The sequence below is a fragment of the Geotrypetes seraphini genome, chromosome 1 (genome assembly GCF_902459505.1).
Source record: "Geotrypetes seraphini chromosome 1, aGeoSer1.1, whole genome shotgun sequence".
Lineage (NCBI taxonomy): Eukaryota > Metazoa > Chordata > Amphibia > Gymnophiona > Dermophiidae > Geotrypetes > Geotrypetes seraphini.
The window spans coordinates 457,507,983-457,527,911 of record NC_047084.1 but is presented as its reverse complement, the minus strand read 5'-3'; the positions used below and the strand labels follow the sequence as shown (position 1 = coordinate 457,527,911).

The following is a 19,929-nucleotide window of genomic DNA, read 5'->3' as shown; positions in this document are numbered from 1 at the left end:
CTGAGGCAGTGCTGATTTGAAGGGAAGCAGTCAATTGAGTTTAATTGATTATTGCTAACCGGCACTTTATTTCTCTTGTAGTGGTTTTCACAATGAGCATTAAGAAGCTTAAAAAGTGCTCATTGTGTTCTAGGCACGCGGTTGATGCAGCCGGCATGTGCACAAAGAGCACCAGCTGCCACGAAGAGGAATTCTTATTGGCTTCGGGTGCCAGCAAGCAGGGTTCCCCTTCGTGTGTGTGCATGGTTCGTCGGCTGCAGGCAGTGAGGAATCCTGGGCTTCCCCTACTACCCACACAGGGATTTCCTCAGCTGCCGACAGTCAGGGAAAAGAGGTTTCCCTTACCACTGCTAGTGCTAGGGTCTCCCTTTTTGCAGCTGCCAGCTTGCCTGCTTTAGCAGCTGGGTCTGTTCAGGCCTTTTTGCTGCTGCAGGCCTCGGGAGTTGTTTTGGCGGAAAGCACCACCATCTTGCCTGTGGCCTCAGGTGACCTTTTCCCTGTCTTAGAGAGACAGGAACAGGTTTGTGCTGGGTCTCCTGCTTTGGCAGCGAGTCCTGCTTTGCCTCCGGGGGAGGAGGGGAGATTTGCCTCAGATTTTGTTTTAGCCATGTACAAGGCTTACTTGCAGGCGGCTGGGTGTCCTGTTTCTTCCCCGGAGGTCTCAGGTTTTTCCAGGGGGCTTTTGCCTGTTCGGCCTTCCTCGGCATCGGCTGGCCCAATACTCCCTGTCTTTGTCCAAGTGGCTTTGGATCTCATGGGACAAGGATTTTCTGTTTGCAGATGTGTTTTCACCTGATGAGGACTTGGACCCCTCAGATCCCCAATATCCTCTTGGGGGGGGGGGGGTGGATAACACGGACATGTGTTTTTGTGGAGATGCCAGCTGGTAAGGATGCATTGGTGGTGTGCATTTTTCTGCAGAAAGAACTACAGGAGCTTATTCAGGTTTCGTTAATTTTGCGTTTTGAGAAAGATGCAAAGGAGCCCATGCATGTGGTGGACCCCCTACTTCTTTTGGCCTCCCGTTCTTTTCCTATGCATCAGGATATTCAGGATGTCGTACACATGCAATGGAAGGAGCTGGAAGCGCCTTTTCGTTTAGCGCAGTCCATGGTTTGGCTTTATCCCATTCATGATGGGGATAGGGATACCTTGAAGTCTCTTGTGGTTGATTTAATGGTCTCTTGGCCTTTGCACATAGGCATACGGTGCTGGTTGAAGGTCACTCAGCCTTGTGGGACTCTCAGAATTGTAGGTTGGAGTCTCTCTCTCTCATTTATTCATTTTTCAACAAAAACAATTATTGAACAAATCAAGAGCCCAATCTCATTACAAATATAAAACATATCTAAACAAGTTAGCAATCATTACTGCAAAATAATTTTTTAAGACTGTTCAATAGCCCACATTCAAGAGAGACAATCACACATATCTGAGGGAGTGATATTGAAGCAAACCGATTAAGCGATACATCAAATATTAATAAACTTGAAAATAAACATTCCAAATTATTAATAGTGGCTCCTCCCCATACATTTAAATGGACTAGCACAGTATGATTCACTCGATCAGCTGCATTAATATGCCCTTTCCTTCAAGGAAAAATTGTAATTGGGAGGGTTCATAAAAAACATAAGAATTTTGATCCAAATAAATCATACATTTACATGGAAAATGTAATTGAAATTTCGCCCCCAATGCTTTCACATTTTCTTTCATCTCCAGGAATCTTTCCCTTCTTATTTATGTAGATCTTGAAACATCTGGAAAAATTGAAATATTTCCATTTAGAAAGGAGACTTCTTTATGCCTAAAAAAGAGGCTAAGAAGTGCTTCCTTTTCCTGTTGGAATACAAATGTTACCAATATTGTAGAACGTAATACAACTTCCTCCTGAAAATTTTCCTATGTATTAGAACTATCTAATGGAGTTGAAGAAATCGCAGAAAGCAAAACTCCTGGTTCAGAGGAGGAAGTCCACCTTCAGGGTATTGGAGAACTGCCTTCAAAAATTTGTAACATATTTCTTTAGGCAACATAGTAAGCATTTTAGGAAAATTCAGCAATCTTAAATTCAGTTGTTTCGTATAACTTTCAAAATTTTCTATTTTCCTTAAGGAACTAATTTGTCCTGAACAACAGTTCCACAAGTTGCTTGAAGACCTTGTATTAATGTCTTTAACCGCTGAATTTCTCCCCTTGGGTCTTCGATTCCTCATCACATTTTTTTTACCTTTTTAAAGTTTGTTCTTGAACAAGAGGAAAGGTTCCCAGGCATACCTGATACAGGGAATCTAGTGCAGTCCAAATCGAATGAAGAGTAATCTTGGTGGGTCTAACGAGGGGCTGAATAGGTGACATTTCCCCTCTCTGCACCGAGATTCCAATGTCCTCCCTCACAGAAGATCCTCTGGCAGCAGTTTCCTGGGGTGCCAGCCAGCTCGGAAGCTCCACAGATGGTGTTAATTCTGCCGCCGTCGCTGCAGGCACTCCCCTATCTCTTGGCTGCAAGAGAGGCGCTGGTCCTGCGGGGCTAAGCAAAATCTCACTTCCCATAGCCGAATGCCTCCTTCGCGTCCAGCTCAGTGGGAGCGCCTCAGGGCGAGGAGGAGAGGAAGCCCGTGAACTCCTTGCCACATTAGGGCAGGTTCTGGTTGTCGGGCTAAAACTACCACCCTGCCCTTCTCTTTGGCATAGCAAAATTGCTTCCAATCACAAAAATGGAGGTAAACTTTTCCCAACAGGCAGGAGCTCTATTGTGGATGTCTGTCCACTATGGCGCCATCTTGTCAGGTTGGAGTCTCTTCTTAAGCAAAGCTTTGATGTGGCTGCCCTGGAAGGCTAGGCGGCGATTTGTGGCGGTCTGGCAGCCCGAGCTTGTTTCTGGTGTTCTGAGCATGGTCCTTGGTGGATCAGGAGGTTGCTAAAATTGAGCTAGGTGCTTCTTATCTCTTGGATTCCATGTATGATCTGTGGGCGTTAGCCAAGTCCGTGGCTTCTTGCCCTACCCTGTGGCTCCAGGGTTGGTCGGTGGATGTGGTGTCTAAGGCTAAGCGTAGTAAATGTCCCTTTTTGAGGCTTTCTTGCTTGGTAAGGATTTGGACAAGCTGCTTCAGGCCTTGACTGATTCTAAGGTGCCCCGTCTTCCTGAGGACTGTTCTTGACTGCCTTTGCAAGGTGGCATCGCCTGGGGGTGTTTTGTGATTTTTGTTGATACCACCCTGGTTGGGAGACAGCTTCTTTTCCTTCCAGGGGCCGTTTCTTTCAGCACATGCAGTCCTTTTGGGGTTCCCACTGGGGGGTCTTGACTCCTCTGGCAGCCCCTCTTCCACCCGCCCGGCCCAATGACTCTTTGTGGGCCCTGGTGCTAGTGGGAGCCCAGTTGTGAGAGGTTTACCAGGGGTGGGCCAAGATCACAACGGATCAGTGGGTCTTGGAAGTTATCAGTGGGTCAGTGGGTTATCAGTGGGTCTTGGTTATTCTCTCAAGTTTTCCCGGCCCTTGCCAGATTGTTTCCTCTCCTTCTTGTCAGGCAGCTTGGAAGAAGCGGGCTTTTTGTCAAACGCTGCAAAGGTTGCTCAACCTCAAAGTGATGGTCCCAGTGCCCCCTTGGGAGGTTCACATCGGCAAGTATTTCATTTACTTTGTGGTGCCCAAGAAAGAAGATGTCTTTTCAGCCTGTTTTGAATCTAAAAGGTGTCAATGGGGTGCTTCGGTTCCGTCTTTGCACATGGAGACCCTGAGATCTGTCATTCTGGAGGTCCAGCCTGGAGAGTTCCTGATGGAGATCTACCTGCATGTTCCTATTCGGGCCTCCCATAAGCATTTTCGTTGCTTTGTGATTTTGGGAAAGCACTATCAGTTTTGTGCACTTCCTTTTGGTCTGGCCACAGCTCTGCAGACTCTTGCGGTGGCCTTAAGCAAACAGGGCATCCTGGTTCATCCCTATCTGGACGACTGGTTGATTCAAGCAAAGTCCTTTCAGGAGTGCTCCTGGGTTACGACTCAGGGTTTTGGAGTTCCTGCAGTCTTGGAGATGGGTGGTCAACTTGTTCAAAAGCCGGTTGGCTCTGTGTCAGTGCCTGGAGTACTTTGGAATTCTCTTTGACACCTGCCTGGGGAGAGTCTTCCTTCCAGAGACCCCAGTGTGTAAGTTCAGTCACAGATTTGCTTTCTAATGGATTGTCTCTGTCCTCGGGTGCAGGATTTTCTCCAGGTCTTGAGGACGATGGTGGCCTCTCTGGACATGGTCAGGTGGGCTTGGGCTCATATGCGCCCACTTCAGTATGCTTTTCTTCAGTGGTAGTTGATCAGATGCACAGATGCACAATCTGGACTCTCCCGTTTCTCTTTGGGGGGTTAGTTTATTGCAGCATCCTGTGGTGGCTACAGTCTTCCAGTCCCGTTGGTTAGAAAGCTCATTGTCTGTCGCTGGGCTCAGGCAGCTGGTCTCGAGAGGAGGTGTCCTGGTCAATCAATGTTCAGAAGACCAGAGCCATCCAGTTGGCGTTACTAGCGTTCCAGACGTTGCTGAAGGGCAAATTGGTTTGGGTTCTCTCAGACAATGTCACGGCAGTGGCTTACGTCAATCAGGAATAACCAAGAGTCTAGTGGCACAGGAAGCTTCTCTGCTCATTGCTTGGGCAGAGACTCATTTTCTGGACATCTTGGTTTCCAACATAGCGAGGGTGGAGAATGTGCAGGTGGATTTCCTCAGTAGTCAAGTGCTGGATCCCTTTGAGTGGTGTCTGGGTCCCGTGGCCTTCCAGTTAATTGTGCAGGCTTAGGGCCAGTTGGTCATGGACCTGATGGCTACGAGTGTCAATGCCAAAGTGCCAAGGTTCTTCAGTCGGCGCAGAGATTATCAGGCCAAGGGGCTAGATGCTCTGGTGCAGTCTTAGCCGACAAGTGGCCTCCTGTATGTTTTTCCCCCATGGCAGATGGTGGGCAGAATCCTTCGCATTGCTTGTCACATCAGCCGCGTAAGCTTGGTGGCTCCAGACTGGCCCAGGTGCCTGTGGTACGCAGATCTGGTTTGTCTTATTGTGGCAGATCCTCTTCTGCTGCCCCTCGCACCTGACCTGACTCAGGGTCCCATTCCAATGTTTGATCTGGGTCCCTTTTGTCTTAAGGCTTGGTTCTTGAAAAGGAAATCCTAAGTTAAATAGGTTATTGAGATAAGGTGATCTTAACCCTCTTGGGTTCCCAGACACTTTTTCATCTCTTGGCTTGTACGAGTTTGGTGTCTTTAGGTGTGGTGTGGTTCCCCTGAATTCATGCTTTTCCTCACATCTTGGAGTTCTTGCAGGATGGTCTGGACAGGGGCCTTGCCTGGTCATCTTCTGGGGGTCAGCTTGCGGCTTTGTCTACATTTTGTGTTTTGTTGCATGGTTGGCATTAGCCTCTTATACGTGATTCATTTTCTTCGGGCAGCTAAATTGCTCCATCTTCCGGTGCGGCCTTCAGTTCTGGCCTGTGATCTCAATCTGGTACTTTCTAGGCTCCTGCACATTGAAGGACCTGACTTCTTAAGATGGTCTTCCTGGTGTCCATTACTTTTGAGAGACATGTTTCTGAGCTGGAAGCTTTCTCTTGTAGGCCTCCCTTCCTAGAGTTTTCTGGGGAGCAGGTCATGCTGTGGCTGCTTCCTTTTCTGCTGAACGTAGTCTCGCCTCTTCATGTCAACCAGCCCATGGTCCTTCCGGTTTTGGACTTTGGAACAGAAGCAATTGTGCAAGTTGGCTGTCTATCGGATCCTTCGCTTTTATGTTCAGCAGACCTGGGAGTTCCGGACATCGGATCGTCTTTGTCCTCTTAGCGGGTCCTTGTAAGGAGGACGGTGCTTCTAAGGCTACCATTGTGCAGTGGATCAAGGAGGCTATCGCCTCAGCGTACCTTCTTCAAAAAAAGCCTGTTTCGGAATTTCTCAAGGCTCATTCCACTTGGAGTCAGGCAGCTTTGTGGACTGAGTCTTCCCTGGTGGATATCTGTAAAGCTGCAGTTTGGTCTTCTCTCCTTTCTTTTGTGCGACACTACCGTATGGACGTTCAGGTGCATTGGGATGCGGTGTTCAGTGAGCATGTTTTTGTGATGGCCCTTCAGGGGTCCCACCCATGATGGGTACTGCTTTGGTACATCCCATCAGTTTCTGGAGAGATGTTAAAGAAGGAGAAATTAGATTCTTACCTACTAATTTTCTTTCTTTTAGTCTCTCCAGACCCATCCACTGCTACTTTTCAGACACTGACTTCACCCAACTGTTGTATACCTTTTTGTCCCACCTGGACTACTGCAGTTGTCTCTAAATTGGTCTACCAGATAAGGAGCAACACAGACTACAGAGAGTCCAGAATGCAGCAGTGATAATCCTAAAGAATTTCAGCCCTTTGGACCACATCTCCCCCCGCACTGAATCGGACCTAATGGCTTCTAATACACACACCGTCTTCAAACAACCAACGTTGCCTTTAAATGCTTCCACAGCATAACCCCTGACTATATAGTAAAGAAGCTTCTAATTCATGACCTCTCTGATCTCAACTTGAAACTCAGGCTGTGCAACCCTCCAGCAAATTGCTTCTACCTGGAAACAGCCCGGAAGCAATCATACTCCCACAGCATGCTTTAACTATGGAACCAACTCCCTCCTGCCATCGGGGCAATTGACGACCTACTGCCCTTCCAGAATGTAGTGAAGACACTACTGTTCATGAACCAGCACACTCCTGGTCTCGAGCTTTAACCAACTGAGATTCGGCGCAGCCATGTTGATACGTTGTTAAATTCTATATAACAAGTGTGTTCTTAGATTCACTAAGGCATGCATGTTCTTAGTTTCTCCATAGCATGTGTGGTGATACCTGTCTTCAATTCTCTGTATCAGGTGTTATTGACCCTGATGACTTCTATGCACATATCTTTGTAACTTGTTCTGGGCTCCTGGGGAGGATGGGCTATACAACTAGTTAAATAAATAAATTACTTTGAGCATGCATCAAGTTTTCTGCAAGTTTGTTAGCATTAGTATGCTGTCTGTGACCACCAGAATGTCAGCATAGGCTCCTGGGAAATTATATTACACTATCTGATCCTTGGGAAATGTCTGCGATAGACTGAATTGGGCCCACATTCAATCTTATCTGCAGCATCAGATAGTGTAATATAATTTCCCAGGAGCCTATGCTGACACTGTGGTGGTCACAGCCAGCATACTAATGCTGACAGTTTCACTGTACCGTGAGCCTTTTGAGCATCAGCCTCTTAGCTCTCTAATTTTGAGTAGTGAACAAGCTGGTTAAGGGACACAAGCAAAAGAAAGGGATCTCGTACTGGGAAAACTTTGAATGATGGTCTTATATATATATTCCCTTCCCTTTACTCTCTCTCCCAGGAACCAACATATGTGTGATCGATCCATTCACCATAAAACCACTGGATACCACCACTATTTTGTCATGTGCTAGAGCCACTGGAGGACGCATCATCACAGTTGAGGACCACTACAGAGAGGGTATGTGGGAGGAAATAACTTTTGCTCTGCATTTCCCTATTCAGCTTCTAACAGCCTTCCCCCCTCAAGTAGGGTTTAATTGTTAAATCTTTATTGGGACTACTTCAGACAGTGAAATTATATTATTCATTCTTTTGTTCATTCATTCAATTTTCTATACAGTTTTTCCAGGGGAGCTCAGAATGGTTTACATGAATTTATTCAGATACTCAAAACATTTTTTCCCTGTCTGTCCTGGTGGGCTCACAATCTATTGTACCTGGGGCAGTGAGATTAAGTGACTTGCCTAAGGTCACAAGGAGCAGTGTGCATTTAAACTCGCAACCTCAAAGTGCTGAGGCTATAGCTTTAACCACTGTGCCACTCTCATTCCCCACCCCAAAATTAAAATGGCAAAAATTTGTATTAATCCTGTCCAAAAATTCCCCAGCTCCCCAACAGAGAACATATGCCCATCCTCTTCCCTTCCCAACAAATTCCAAAGGACAAACCTGTTACTTAACTTTCAAATTATTCAGTAAGACAGAGCAGATCACCCATTGATCTTCGAGCAAGGCTAAGACCAGACTCTATAGCTGGAATTCCAACACCTGTTTGTCAGCCTGTTTGGATTCCACGTTGGCTCAAGTAACGAAGTATGTATCCTTTCCTAGCGAGGGAGGAGTGATGCTAACAGATGCACAGGGATTGCAAGACAATTTTGAAGTGCCAGCTTTGGGGATCAAAGCGGCAGTCTCCTTTGTGCCTGACACACAAGGTTAAGATGGAGTCCGGAGGAAGTCTGTCCCCAGCTGGTGATGGAAGGAGTAGAAGATTATATGGCAGATGCTCTCTGATGTCCATGAGCAAGGTATCAGCATACACAGTTTCTGCCCGCTAGATGCACTGGATTAGGCAGTGAGTGGGCGATTCAGCCTCCAAAGCTACCTTAAGCAGACCGCTTTTTAAGGGGCAGATGCTCGTTTCAAAGGCTTGGACAACCTTATGGCCCATGTGGTGGATCGTTGTCCTTAAGTCTTTACCAGACAGCAGACCTCACCGCCCTGCTGGGGGAGTCGGAGGCAATTTTTGTTCCTCTGGTAGGTCTCGCCTATTACTTCACAGGTTCCTCCATTCAGACCCTATCAGGGATCCAGATAGAAATTTGGCAACTCTAGATGCCAACAACCCTCAGGTAGAGAATGACATGGTGACACAATTCATCACAGTTCCCGCGGATAACTGTGGGACATCATCCCATGTCATTCTTTAATGTCTATCTCAATCTCAGTGCTTCTACCCCAGCATTCTTCAATGCAAGGCTTGAGGGTCAGTGGTTGTACCCATTCATACTCTGATTCTTTCCTATCTCCTTAAAGAATGACACGGAGATGGTTTCCTGTGGGGACAGGAACGGTGTTGAATTCTGTCACCATGTCATTCTCTACCCTTAGGGTTGTGCATCAGCACAAAGTCACAGTGATGGCAGGTCAGCAGCTACACCTCCACACATTGGTAGGAGGCTGTCAGCATTCTGGAGGGTGTAGGAGCAGATTCCTTAGACAGGGTCCTGGATATTTGAGAAGGCCGCAAGATTGAGTTCTCTCACCCTCCTTCAGATCTGTTTAACTCCCCCCCCCCCCCCCCCAACTGGAGAGCTGAAAAAGGAGGCCAGGATCCAAGCAATGGTGCAAAGACTCTTGGACATCAAGCTATAGCACCAGTTCCTGAAGAAGAATCGGGCTCTTGCAGATTGTAAGAGAAGGTTACAAAATAGTTTGCATACCCTCTGTCCAACTGGTTTGTGAATTCTCTGGCGGGTCAATCGGATCGGGCGGTCCAGGTCCGGGCAATATCAGATTGGTGGATATTCAAGCCAAAGAACCAGTTCTGGAAGAAAGCGGTGGCAGATACTCTTCTCATCTTGAGAGATATTGTAAGTTTTATATGCTCTGAAAGAGTTTATTACAGGGATTTGTAGTTCAAGGGCACAGTGCAATCTAACTACAGATAATGCCAATTTGATACAAACCATTCCTAAATACAAAAAAATATCCTGCCTCCATGCTAATGGGGGCAGAACTTGTACAGTGTTATGTGCCTTTTAGTGATTCTCAGGAGCAATTGAGTACCTTGCAATTGCAGCTTTATAGGGCAAACTTTTTTGTGGGTTATGGTGCCATAGACAACTAAATTTTTAGCTAGGCCTAGTGAGTTCTAGAAGAAACAGAGCTTGGAAAATTACCTATATAGATGCAAGATATAAACTCCCTTTTTATATAATGGATAGAGGAAAGAACACTGTGCAAACCTAAGTTAGTGATTCTGAACCTGATGGTTGGCAACACCCGGCTAGTCTGATTTTCAAGATATCTGCAATTACTATGCCTGAGAGGTGCAAAAACTGTCCCTCCCACCCCCTCCCCCATACATGTGGTTCCATCTCATTCATATTCAAGGTGAATATCCTAAAAGCCCAGCCAGCTAGGTGTGTCCAGGCAGAGCATCTCTGACTTCTGTGTCACCTGCTAGACCGGTACTGTTCTTCACTGATGGGCAATAGCTCATCATGACCAGCAGGTGGAGACGGACCAAAACTTTGGTATAGTACATAATAGAGAATGACACGGGGAAAAAATTTGTCCCTGTCACCGCCCCATCCCAGCAACCACTGTCCCCACGATTACTATCCCCACAGCATCCATACAAGCCTCAGTACTGCAATATTTAGCTTATTCCTTCCTTATAAATCAAAGTTCTGGCTGCTGAACTAGAGAAAAATGTTCAGCTGGCAGGGCTTTGTTTATACATTTTTAATAACACAACTAATATACTACTTTATCCTAAAGGGGGGGGGGGAAAGATAATATATAGAAATATTTTTTTTTCTTCTAACTTTGTTGTCTGGTTTCTGCTTTCCTCATCTTCTCATTCAATTCCTTCCATCCACTGTCTTCTCTCTGCATCTTCCATTTGCTCTGTTACTGTGCCTCTCCCTTCACCCCCCCCCCCAATTGGTCTGGCACCCATCTTCTAACCTCCGCTCCCCTCATAGTCTGGCATCTGTCTTCTTCCCTTCCAGCGTCTTCTCCCCACTCTCTGTTCACCCATTTCCCTTCAGCGTCTTCTCCCCACTCTCTGTTCCCCATTTCCTTTTAGCATCTGTTCCTCTCCACCTCTCTTCAGCGTCCCTCCTTCCCTCTCACCGCCCTTCAGCACCCCTCGCGCAGTCCAAGCATCTCCCCCTTACCTTCGCGGCATGTTTAGAGTAACTTGTTGAAAGCCGACACAACTGGAAGTTGCGTCAGAGGAAAAGCTTCGGCCCACAGATGCATGCGACTGCACGTATGCTCCAGCGGCTTTCAACTAGTTACTCTAAACTTAAAATGCACCACAGAGGTAAGGGGGAGGGAGGGAGATAGATTTGTGTAGAAAGGAGGGAGGGGGCCGTGTGCACGTTCCCTCCCTTAACTGCAGGGACAAGGCAATTCACTGCTCCATGGGGTGGTGAATGGCCTTGTTTCCATACCCGCAGTGAGCACTTCCCTATCCCCCCCCCACCGTTTTGACGGGTTACCTGTGGCTACCCGCAGGTAACAGCCACCATGTCATTCTCTAGTACATAATAGCTGACCCTCCCTATATAACGTAGTCTTCTCTCAGTCTCCAGCAGGTGTCAGTGAGTTGTACCCTTCTCCCTTTGTTAGAGCTGTTGGAATTTGTTTAGAGCACCTAGTCCCCATTTTGGTGCCAGACTGAGTTTGGGTGGGCCCTGTTTGGGGGGTCCGTCCGTCCGACCTCAGGGGGTGTCACACCCAGCGGGTCTTGTGCTGGGTCCTCCCCCCTTCCTCTACCTCCCCTCCACCTCCCCAACTATTTTGTAGAGGTCCTTCATCAGTAAGCCTTGCCACCAATACAGGCACAGCATACTGTTTGGTGAGCCAGTGGAGTCTGTTCTGTTTGGCACTGCCTCAGGATATATTTTTTTAGTCTAAAAGGCTGCTTTCCCTTTAAATTTACTGTATTTTTCATCTAACCTTCACTTTGCAGGGGAAAAAGTGCTCATTGTGCTCCAGACGCGAAGCACTCATGACCAGCCTGTGCAAACGCTGTGCAGGCCGGAGTGGTGGGGAGCCTTGTCAGCATCTGGTGCTGGCGGCCAGGGAATCCCGCCGCTAGTGCCTCGTGAGTTGGCAGCTGACAGCCTGGGCTTCCCTTGCTGCCCATGGAGGGATTTCTCCAGCTGCTAAGGGTCAGGGTAAAAAGAATTCCCTTACTGCCAAAGCTGCTGGGGACTCCTTACTGCTGCTGCCAGCTTGACTGCTTTAGCAGCTGGGGCAGTTCAGGCTTTACAGACCGCAGAGGGGTCATTTTAGCAGGATATGTAAAAAGTCCTATCCAATGGGAAATGACGACTAAATCCTTTTTTTTTATTTCCTCTCTCCCTCATCTGTAGGAGGTATTGGTGAAGCAGTGTGTGCTGCCATGGCTGGGCAGCCTGGGATTATAGTGCAGCAGCTAGCTGTGAAAGAGGTGCCACGAAGTGGGAAGCCTGCAGAGCTGCTGGACATGTTTGGGATCAGTTCCAAGTGCATCATGGAGGCTGTGAAGTCAACCTTTGCAAACTGAGGGGAGGGGGTGCAGCACTGGCCTTGTCACAGGTTAGGGCAGTGTAATGGATCTGGAATATTGACATGGGCCTGTTGGGACATTGAGCCTCGCAGCACATTCCACTGCTTTAACTGCTGCTGGAGTGGGAGCAGAATCTGTTTAGTTGTTTTGCATATCCCCCAAGCCCATTACCTCAAGAACAAAGCCTGTTATTTCATCTATGTTTTCTACATCGACTGTAAAAAGAAATGTGACTTGTCTCCTGTATCCTTCCACTTCTTTAATGCTATTTATCTTTCCTGCACGGGTTCTGAAACCATCCTCTGGACCCCACCACCCCTGCCTCGTTCTGGCCAGTGTACTTAACATGCATATTCATTAGAGGAATCTGATTTGTATATATGCTGTTTAAACTGTGGGGTAGGTAAAATCTATTTCATACTCGTTAAGGATAATAGGCTTATTTGGTTAGGGCAGGAGTTTCCAACCTGTCCTTAGGATATACCATAGCAGTCTGATTTTCAAAATATCCACAATGAATATGCATGAGATTTACATATATTATTATTATAATAATAATAGTTTTATATACCGCAGGACCGTGAAGTTCTATGCAGTTTACAATGATTAAAAGGTATTACAGATCGAGTGGAATAAACAAAGTTCAGTGGTAAAGCGTGTAGATTTTTCTTGTGCATATTCATTGTGGGTAGCCCAGAAACCTGACTGGCTTGGTGTGTCCTGAGGACTTGATTGAGAACTCCTGAGCTAGGGCATAGCCCAGAGGGCACCTGCATCACAGCCTGAGTGAAAATAGCTTAAAATCTGGTGTGCCTGACTTAACGTAGGATGATATTTTACTTACACACCTTTTTATAGTGTATGGTTTTGAACAGACTGACTGTTCATTTCTGAAGCAGGTGGTGTTGGTTGAGTGTACAATATGCTGCATTTATTTCTAGTAGTGGTGCTGTTGCTGCATTGCCTCTGATTCTGGTCATCATCCCTCGCTGTATAGGAGGGTAGCCGATAGTGCTTCACCACCAAAAATGTAGTGCTCATGTCTTGTGGGGTGACGGGACAAAAGCGTGCGAGACAAACGCACTGACATTTGAGAGCGGACAATTGAGCACAAGACTTCAGCGTGCCGCTCTAAAAGCTTATTTTAGAGGGCTCCGATGGGGGATGTGGGGTGGAACCCCTCCACTTTACTTAATACTGTTTGCGCTTAACTTTTTTACCTATTTTTTTGGGGGGGAAGTTAAGTTTTCTGTATAATGGGGGGGTTACAACCCCCCAAAACCACCCTCAACGATAGTGCCAACACTATTAAGTAAAGTGTGGGGGGGTTCCCCCCCCCCCGTCAGAGCCCTTTAAAATAAGCTTTTAGAGCGGTGTGCTGAAGCCTTGTGCTTAATTGTCTGCTCTCAAATGTCGGCGTGTGTTTATCTTGCGCGCTTATGTCTTGTGATATGTGTTAAGATGGCTCTTACTATGACTTTCCACCACATGGCAGCCCAAGGTCAAGCACTCAAACCCTTATATCAGCTCCTTGGTCATAAAGGGGGGGGGGTGTAACCTTCCTTCTCATAGATTATAAAAATTATGTTGAAAGATCCAAGGGGAAGGGGGTAGGAGCAGGGAAGGGTTTACTTTCATGGCGCCTGTCTTGCACCACTCTGCTCTCCTGACACTGTCCCTCAGATTCCCCATGCTACTACCTCAAAAACCTCACACAGACCTTTGCTCCTATAGCACTTAATACCACTGCTAACAAGCAAGCATATGTTGATGGTGGAAAACTTGCTACCTTGTATCAAGCTTCTAGCTTTAAATTAGAAAAAAAAAAACCAATCCTGCCTGTTCCCTAGGGTGCAGAGAAACTTAAATCATTCTATATACACCTTTTATCAAGGGAGGTAAATGTAATTTCAGTTGCTCTGGGGTACTTCAGGTGTAAGAATTATCAAGAATTTTTTTGTTCTAGTTCCCTGTTGCCTCTGTACTTCTGTTTTATATTTCAGTAGGGGTTGGGGGAGGGGGGCTGCGTACTTCACTTGGTCGTCACTGTTCAGCTTTTGAAACCAGTTAAAATGAAAGGAAGCTTAGCTTGCCTGATGTATTATGCCCAGGACAGCTATCCATGTGCAGCATGTCTGTCAAACTGCTTCACTTTGACTTTGTATACTGACCAAATTGTTTTTGAGTTGGGAAGATTTAGCTATATTTTTTGTGTTCTGATTCCTGAAATGGGGTCCACTGATTTGTATAGTATTGTTAATAAATGCCCTGACATCCTGTGTATGGCTTTCTTTTGAAACTGGTCAGATGCACACTGTCTGATGGTGTATTGAAAAACAAAATGCAGAGTGAGATTACAATTCTCAACGGAGGAAAAAGCCTCAGACAAGGGCCCTCCCACCTCCACAATGGTGGAATAACGGTGGTTGAGCGTTAACCTCACTGGCTAAAATACCTCCTTTAATTAGAAAAACACTGCACTACTTAAAAGTATAATCAAAAAAATGCATATACTGTGTGATAGATGAAAATATCAACTTATCTTGGTTGATCGGTACACTGACGGTGGCCAGCGTTTCACTATTCAGCTACCGCAGGGTGTAACATCTCCGATCAAAACTAACCAGAATCAAAACATCAAATTAAAACTGGACCAGTATATGTCTTCTCAGGGTAATGGTAAAAACCAATACAAGACATACCTTTAAATTGGACGCTCAATGAGTCTCAGACATCCAAAGATGGCTACAAGGCATGCAGACTGGGTTTAAAATCTCCTGTGAAACCGGAAGTGCAGATGCGTCAGTCTTCAGACATTCTTAAAGACACAGAACCTCCTATAGCAGGAGGAAACATGAGAGAGACCCATTTACTAATCTGTGTGAACTACAGAAACTAAATTGTGTGTGTTTTTTCTTTTTATATTAATTTTAATTTTGTTTATGCAAATTTTAATTTTTAAAAAAATCTAGTGCCATCTCCTATAATGGGATTTGCTTCTAAAATCAATTGTCCTAAATTCAATAGTGAGATTAAAATGCAAGCACGTTCTTTCAATATGACTTCATGCACATCTGTATTTGTGGTTTATGTGTTTATATGCCCATGTGCAAAAATCTATGTAGGCCAGACCACTCGTCCTTTTAAAACACGAGTTACAGAACACAAGAGTTGCATATGGAACAACAGAGTGCAAGCTCCTTTAGTTTTGCACTGCATGGAAGAGAACCTCCTATAGCAGGAGGAAACATGAGAGAGACCCATTCACTAACCTGTGTGAACTACAGAAACTAAATTGGATGTGTTTTTTTCTTTTTATATTAATTTTTTTAATGCAAATTTTAGATTTTAATTTTAAAAAAATCTAGTGTCACTTCCTATAATGGGATTTGCTTCTAAAATCAGTTGCCCTAAATTCAATAATGAGATTAAAATGCAAGCACGTTCTTTCAATAGAAGGCACCCCACTCCAGCTTTTGGTTAAGACCTTCCTGTTCTTCACTATTCTATTTGTGGATCCAAAACTGCTCTGCTTGCAAAAGACATTCAGCTCTATTAGCACTGTTTTCTTTTATGTTATCTATGACACAGCAGCGTAAGTCCATAAACGTGTGGTTCTGTGTCTTTAAGAGTGTCTGAAGACTGACGCATCTGCACTTCCGGTTTCACACAGGGAGTTTTTAAACCCAGTCTGCACGCCTTGTAGCCAACTTTGGATGTCTGATACACATTGAGTGTCCGATTTAAAGGTACATCTTGTATTGTTTTTTACTGTTACCCTGAGAAGACATATACTGGCCCATAAATAAAAACTAATAAAACAGAATAATTTCTTTTTACTTATCGTTTTTAATGCAGTTGGCTCTAGTATACCCTGATGGGATCCATTTCGCCCACAAGGGCTTTCTCAAGGGTTCATAGAGGAGCTCATTTCCAGCATCCTTCCTCGTTTGGGGCAAGCATTTTGCTCTAAAGACACTGCATTAAAAACGATAAGTAAAAAGAAATGATGCTATTTATTTAGTTTTTATTTCTAAAAAAAATAACAGAAGTTAATAAACAAGCTGCATTAGAAAAGGAGGCAATGATATGAGCCAAGTCAAAACATCTACATTGAATTTTTTGTATTGATGTAAATGGCTTTATCAGCCCAATTGCTATCCTACCACGAGGGGGGTCCTCATGACATCCCTGCAATCTGAGGGGGCATACCTGCGACTCGAAGGGAGAAACCTGCAGGATTCCTGTTGTCCCTGTGCAATTCTCTAGTCTGCAGGGTGTGCGCATTGATGTCCTTCAGAGATAAACTGGTATTACAAACTGCAGCTGTCAAAACTGAGGGAAGCAGATTTTTAAGGATGTGCTGTTGAGACGACCAGTGGCATAGTAAGGGGGGAGGGGGGCATCGACCCAGGATTCATCTTGACACCTCTCTGCTGCCCCACACCACACCTTCCCTTTCCACCCCAATAACTCTAAATCTTTGCCTGCATGGGCAACTTATCCAGCCTGCTGCTCACGCTGGCCTGGCTCCCTTCTAAAATCATGTCCTGGTCATGGGGCCAAGAAGTGATGTCAGAGGGAAATTGATTATGCAGGTGGGAGCAGCAGGCTGCAGAAGCCGCTTGTGTTAGCAAAGACTTAACAGGGAAGGGAGCAAGTGAGTGTAGCGTGGGGAAGGAACGGGTGTCATCTATCCTTGCTATGGCACGGTCTACAAGGTCTGCTATAGAAATGATTAATGGTAGTAGTAGTAATAGCAGCTATGGCAGGTTTGATTCTGCCATGAGGCAAGATAATCTCAACAGGAATAACTGCCTTTATAAATTCAATTTCCTGTTCTGTACTATTAATATTTTAGAAATTCTTTATGTGCCACTGACTCTTATCTTTATTCTCACAGTCAGGTGTTCCATTTATTTATTTGTTTATCTTAGCCTTCTGCCATTGACGTCATCATCGTAATTTTTCAGGTCCTGCTGGATATCTCAACAATTAATTATTTAAATTGCTACACTCTAAACATGTATAAAGTGGTCTGATTGACTGTTAGACTATTTTTAAAATAGAAGCAAGCGCTCATAAATAAAACTAAGAATAAAGTGGTAGTTCAATAAAAGTACAATCCATATTAGTAGTAACTTTGTCACCATTCATGCAGATAAGGTAGATCTTTTATTTAGTTGGCTTAAATTATATTCAGAACAACTACTTTATTTCATACTCTGCCTATAACTTATGCTGGCCCTCAGTCTGCCCTTAATTACGCCTCCAAGTAGGCATACGTTTTATGCATAAAATTATTTGTAGAACTCTGGCTTGTTTTAAGAAAAAATACGAAAATAAATCCCGGTGCATTATTTAACATTAACCGCCATGGTGGCAAAGCGTAGTTAAATAAGCAAATCCATGCTTTATTAATTCACATCCATCCTGACCCTCTACGCAAGCTGACGCAACAAGGCTCACACTGACCACCTAGAAAAGCCAGCCACAACAGCTTTCATCACCTAAAGTGCCGGGTAATGCCGACCTCCACGTGCTCCGCCTGGCTGCACGTGGAGGTCGCCACACGCATGTGCCAATAGATCAGGTGATCTCCGGCGCTGTAGCCCCTGCATGTGTCTCTGCTGGGCCTCGTTGCGTCAGCTCGCGCGGAGAGCAAGTGCGGCTGCGCTGAATTATCGAAGGGCGGAGGAAACGGACGTTTTGGAAAACCCCCGGGTAGGTAAGTGGCTGCCGAGGTAGGCTCGTACACTCTCGGGAAAACCTCGCGGGAACCATCTCCGCCTCCGTGCAGCTCTCTACGTCGTTGGGATCGACCGCGACAAGTCTCGCAGCTTTCCTTCTCTGACATCCCGCCCTCCTTAACTACTTCCTGTTTCCGGCGAGGCGGGAAGTTTCAAAGAGAGAGAAGTTGTGTCTATGGAGATGGGTTACTAGAGAAGGAAAATTGTAAGATTGTTGATGGGCAGCGCCAGGTATGAGTTTAACGACCGTAGTGGTGGGTAGGTAGGTGTGTGTGTGTGTGTGGAGGAGAGGTGGGAGACATGCTAGATCGAGGAGAGATGGTATACCACGGGGATAGGAAACCGGCCCCTAAATGCGTGTGAGGGCAACTGAATGCGTGACTTGATGGCCTTGTATCATAATGCAGATGATAGTTGTAAAAATGCAAAAAAAAAAAAAAAAAAAAGTTTTTGCAAAGTGCGTACGTCTGGTTGGGTTATAGAAATTAGTAGCAAGCGTTTGGTACATTAGAAATGTTATGGCTAGGTAATTTTTAAATTTTATAAAACTGTATATATGTGTTATACCTGTGGAATAAATACTTGGGTAGTTTTGTCCTTGTGTTTGGAGGGGGAAATGTTATTACATACGACGGGGTGCCGAAAAGTTCTCATCCCAGCCAAGAAATGACATGGATATGGTTCAATCAATGATCTGAAATCATGTTAAAAAAAAATTGTTTCTGCAAATTGGCACTTAAGGAAATAATAACTATTTTCAGCATACAGTGGCAAAATAATATTCAGAAGTTAGGAAGTTGGTTGGGCTGTAAACTTTTCAGCACCCCCTCCCCCCTTGGTTGGTACCCCTTTGAGCAGGAGCTATTAAAGAAATGGTCTTGTGAAGCTTGTAAAAAAAGGGACCCCTTTTACAAAGCTGCTGTAGCAAGTCCCTGTGCAACAACTGTGACAAAGCCCTGCATCATATTTGCCATGCAGGAATTGCTATTGCAGCTTTGTAAAAAGGGCCCAAAGTGAATTAGGGGCACTAGATATCTTTATAGAGGGTGAAAGATTTTTATCTATGTAGCATTTTTCTGGAGTTGGTTCCACTTAATGTTTGAGTGGACACAGTGGGTGATCTTGGAGTGTAATCTGATTCTAGATGATTGAGGCTGAGAGTTTGTCATTGAATAAAACAGAAGTACAGTAGAATTTCAGTTATCTGGCACCCTTGGGGATTGGTGGATACTGGATAACAGTTTTTCTGGTTAATTGAGAATGTGTTAGAAACCTTATCTACCACAGTCGCACTCCCTCCTGCCCTGAAGCACCAGCATGGTAAGGGTCCTGAGCTGCAAAGCCCTACCCCTCTCCCTTAAGCCCTTTGGTTGCAGAAGCAGGTGGTGTCCTGAACTGCAAACCCTCTTGCCCCCACTCTCCCTTCCTTACATGAATGCAGCCAGTCAGCAGGAGGCAGCCTCAAAACTTGCTGCTTGTGGCCAACCTTGGCAAGGCCTTTCCTCTGATGCATCACTTCCCACGCATCAGGGGAAAGGCCCTGCCGGGGTTGGCCATGAACAGCCTGTTTTGAGGCTGCCTCCTGCTGACTGGCTGTGCTTGAGTAAGAAAGAGAGGGAGGGAGCGAGGGCGTTTGTGGCTCAGGACTGCCACCTGCTTCTGCCATTACGGGGATTGAGGGAGGGAGGAGGATTTTGCGCCTCAGGACCACTGCTGCACTGGTGCCTCGGGGGAGGAGGTGGGTTTCTCTCTCAGCTGCTTGAGGGAGGGAGGGAAGATTTGCAGCTCAGGACACTTCCGTGCTGGTACTTTGGGGAGGGAGGTGAGGTTCATGGCTTAGGACTGCTGGTGCTTTGGGGGGGGTGTATTTTTTTCCCACCAGTGACTTTTTTGCCGGTTGGTTGAGAATGCTGGTTAACCGATACCCGGTTAACTAAGATTCTACTGTACTGTAATTTGAGGTCATTCTTAATCCATTACCTTAATAATAATAATAACAGTTTATATACCGCAGGACCGTGAAGTTCTATGCGGTTTACAATGATTAAAATATGGTAC

The 19,929-nt window shown here is 45.5% G+C and overlaps 2 protein-coding genes across 4 annotated transcripts in view; both read left to right on the top strand.

Annotated features, from left to right (window-relative positions):
• TKTL1 (transketolase like 1) overlaps positions 1-12,962 on the top strand; it is an 83,400-nt gene extending 70,438 nt beyond the window's left edge. The window contains exons 13-14 of the mRNA XM_033922312.1: positions 7,391-7,510; positions 11,946-12,962. Of these exons, the coding sequence (XP_033778203.1) occupies positions 7,391-7,510; positions 11,946-12,118 (293 nt within the window). The 3' untranslated portion in view covers positions 12,119-12,962. The remainder of the gene's footprint in view (positions 1-7,390; positions 7,511-11,945) is intronic.
• A 4,656-nt stretch (positions 12,963-17,618) lies between these two features.
• LOC117349164 (protein bicaudal D homolog 2-like) overlaps positions 17,619-19,929 on the top strand; it is a 136,539-nt gene continuing 134,228 nt past the window's right edge. Inside the window, exon 1 of one of the 3 annotated variants that reach the window (XM_033922281.1) lies at positions 17,619-17,845. In XM_033922281.1, the coding sequence (XP_033778172.1) occupies positions 17,741-17,845 (105 nt within the window). In that variant the 5' untranslated portion in view covers positions 17,619-17,740. Of the gene's footprint in view, positions 17,850-17,876; positions 18,103-19,929 lie in introns of those variants that run through there. The other 2 variants (XM_033922298.1, XM_033922289.1) reach the window with 2 other exon arrangements.